Here is a 1,914-nt window from a genome sequence, read left to right as displayed (position 1 = left end):
AAATAAAAAATTGTTAGTGCCTTAGTTTAAATATGTCACCACAGTGTATTGATGAACCATGGTGACTTTGGTGTTGTCGTAAGCGCGTTTTGTAGTAGTGTCGCTATCCGCTCCGTTTAATAAATATGATATTCGTAATTGTCTCATACACATGCGAGTATCTTCTAGATAATATCCGTGGATTTTGAGATATCCACAGATATTTACGCATATTCATGAACGATACTATTTAAATATTTTTTTAAAATATAATTAACTATATTTTTTATTCTTTTAAAATAAGACAATTTTTTATAGACCCCCATGGGGTGAGGACCCCTGCTGAAAACCCCAAAATACCCGTTAATTTCGGAGATGCATCTCCGAAATTATTCATTTTCACATTTTCAATTATTGCGGAGATGCATCTCCGATGGGTGTTTTCGGATATGCATCTACGAAAGCACTTATTTTCCAATTTAAACGTTGGATTTAAATCGTCAAGTGTTTTTTCGGAGATGCATCTCCGAAAAAACTCTTCATATACCTTTTCCCTCCTTCAATATTTCATTCATTTTCCTCCTAACAAAAACTCAAACCCTCTCCAAAACCTCCATCACTTTCAATCCATTTTTTGTCACCAAATCAAATTTCAAGTGGTTCATCATACCACAGAGAGCATACAATGCTAATTTTTTGTTGAAGAAACTGCGTCTGTTCGGAAATGCACTTCCGAAATACACCCCCTAACAGTTTTCGGAAGTGCACTTCCGAAATAAGCTCTGTTGCAGAATTTTAAAAAACAGTTTTAACAGCATTTATGTATGGTGGATCCGGACAATATTGTCACCGATGAGTTAGTAGTCCCGGAAGAGGTCAATGTAGATGCTAAGCCTAAAGAGCCGGTTAATGATGTTAAAACCAGTACCGTTGCGGTAGATGTTCGACCACAATTTACAAATGATATGACTTTCGCTTGTCGTGAACATTTGCTAGATTGGGTCCAAAATGAAGCTAGTAAACTTGGATTTGGAATTGTGATATTAAGGTCCAACAATGACAGTAGTAGAAGGAAAGCTTTTGTTGTGTTGAATTGCAAGAGGGGTGGGAAGTATGTACCAACAAACCGAATGTTAAAACACGATGACACGGGATCGAGAAAGTGTGCGTGTCCATTTAAGTTGCACATAACTCATAGGATTGATGATTTGTGCTATTTTAGCATCATTTATAGATTTCATAATCATGCACTGGAAACTAAGTTACACGGGCATCTAATTACGTATCGGTTGTCTCGCGAAGAGAAGGATGTTATTTTGGAATTATCGATAATTAAAGTTGCGCCGAGAAACATACTTGCCGATTTGAAGCGAAAAAGACCAGATAGTGTTTCAAATATCAAGCAGGTATACAATGAACGATACAATCTTAAAGTTGAGAAGATGGGACCGAGGTCGGAAATGCAACACCTTTTGAAACTTTTAGGTGATAACCAATACCTTTCAAGCTTCAAAACTTGTGAGGACAAATTTACGGTTCGTGACATATTTTGGAATCATCTCGAAAGTATCAAGTTGTTCAACACATTTCCAACCGCTCTTAAAATTGATTCGACGTACAAGACCAACAAGTATAGGCTTCCGCTTCTAGAAATTGTTGGTGTGACCTCCACGGACAAGACATATTCGGTTTGATTCCCTTTTTTGGAATGTGAGAAAGAAGATAACTTTACATGGGCTTTGGGAATATGTAAGACTTTGTTGGTTGATCAAAGGAATATGCCTAGTGTCATCGTTATCGACTGAGATAATGCTATGATGAATGCAGTCGGTACTGTCTTTCCGACATCAACCGCATTACTTTGTTGGTATCACATAACACGCAATGTAAGAAGTAAGCTCAAACTCGCGGTTGGAACAAAAGAAAGAAAGGATG

General features: G+C 37.3%; 1 protein-coding gene across 1 annotated transcript; it reads left to right on the top strand.

Moving 5' to 3' along the window:
• The first annotated feature begins 803 nt into the window (after nucleotides 1-803).
• LOC131642401 (protein FAR-RED ELONGATED HYPOCOTYL 3-like) lies at nucleotides 804-1,673 on the top strand. Its single transcript, XM_058912650.1, has one exon. The coding sequence runs from the start codon at nucleotides 804-806 to the stop codon at nucleotides 1,671-1,673; it is 870 nt and encodes a 289-aa protein (XP_058768633.1).
• The last annotated feature ends 241 nt before the right edge of the window (nucleotides 1,674-1,914 follow it).

Source organism: Vicia villosa, unplaced genomic scaffold (assembly GCF_029867415.1).
Source record: "Vicia villosa cultivar HV-30 ecotype Madison, WI unplaced genomic scaffold, Vvil1.0 ctg.004928F_1_1, whole genome shotgun sequence".
NCBI lineage: Eukaryota > Viridiplantae > Streptophyta > Magnoliopsida > Fabales > Fabaceae > Vicia > Vicia villosa.
Note: the sequence above shows the minus strand (reverse complement) of the source record. Positions and strands in the feature narration are given on the sequence as shown.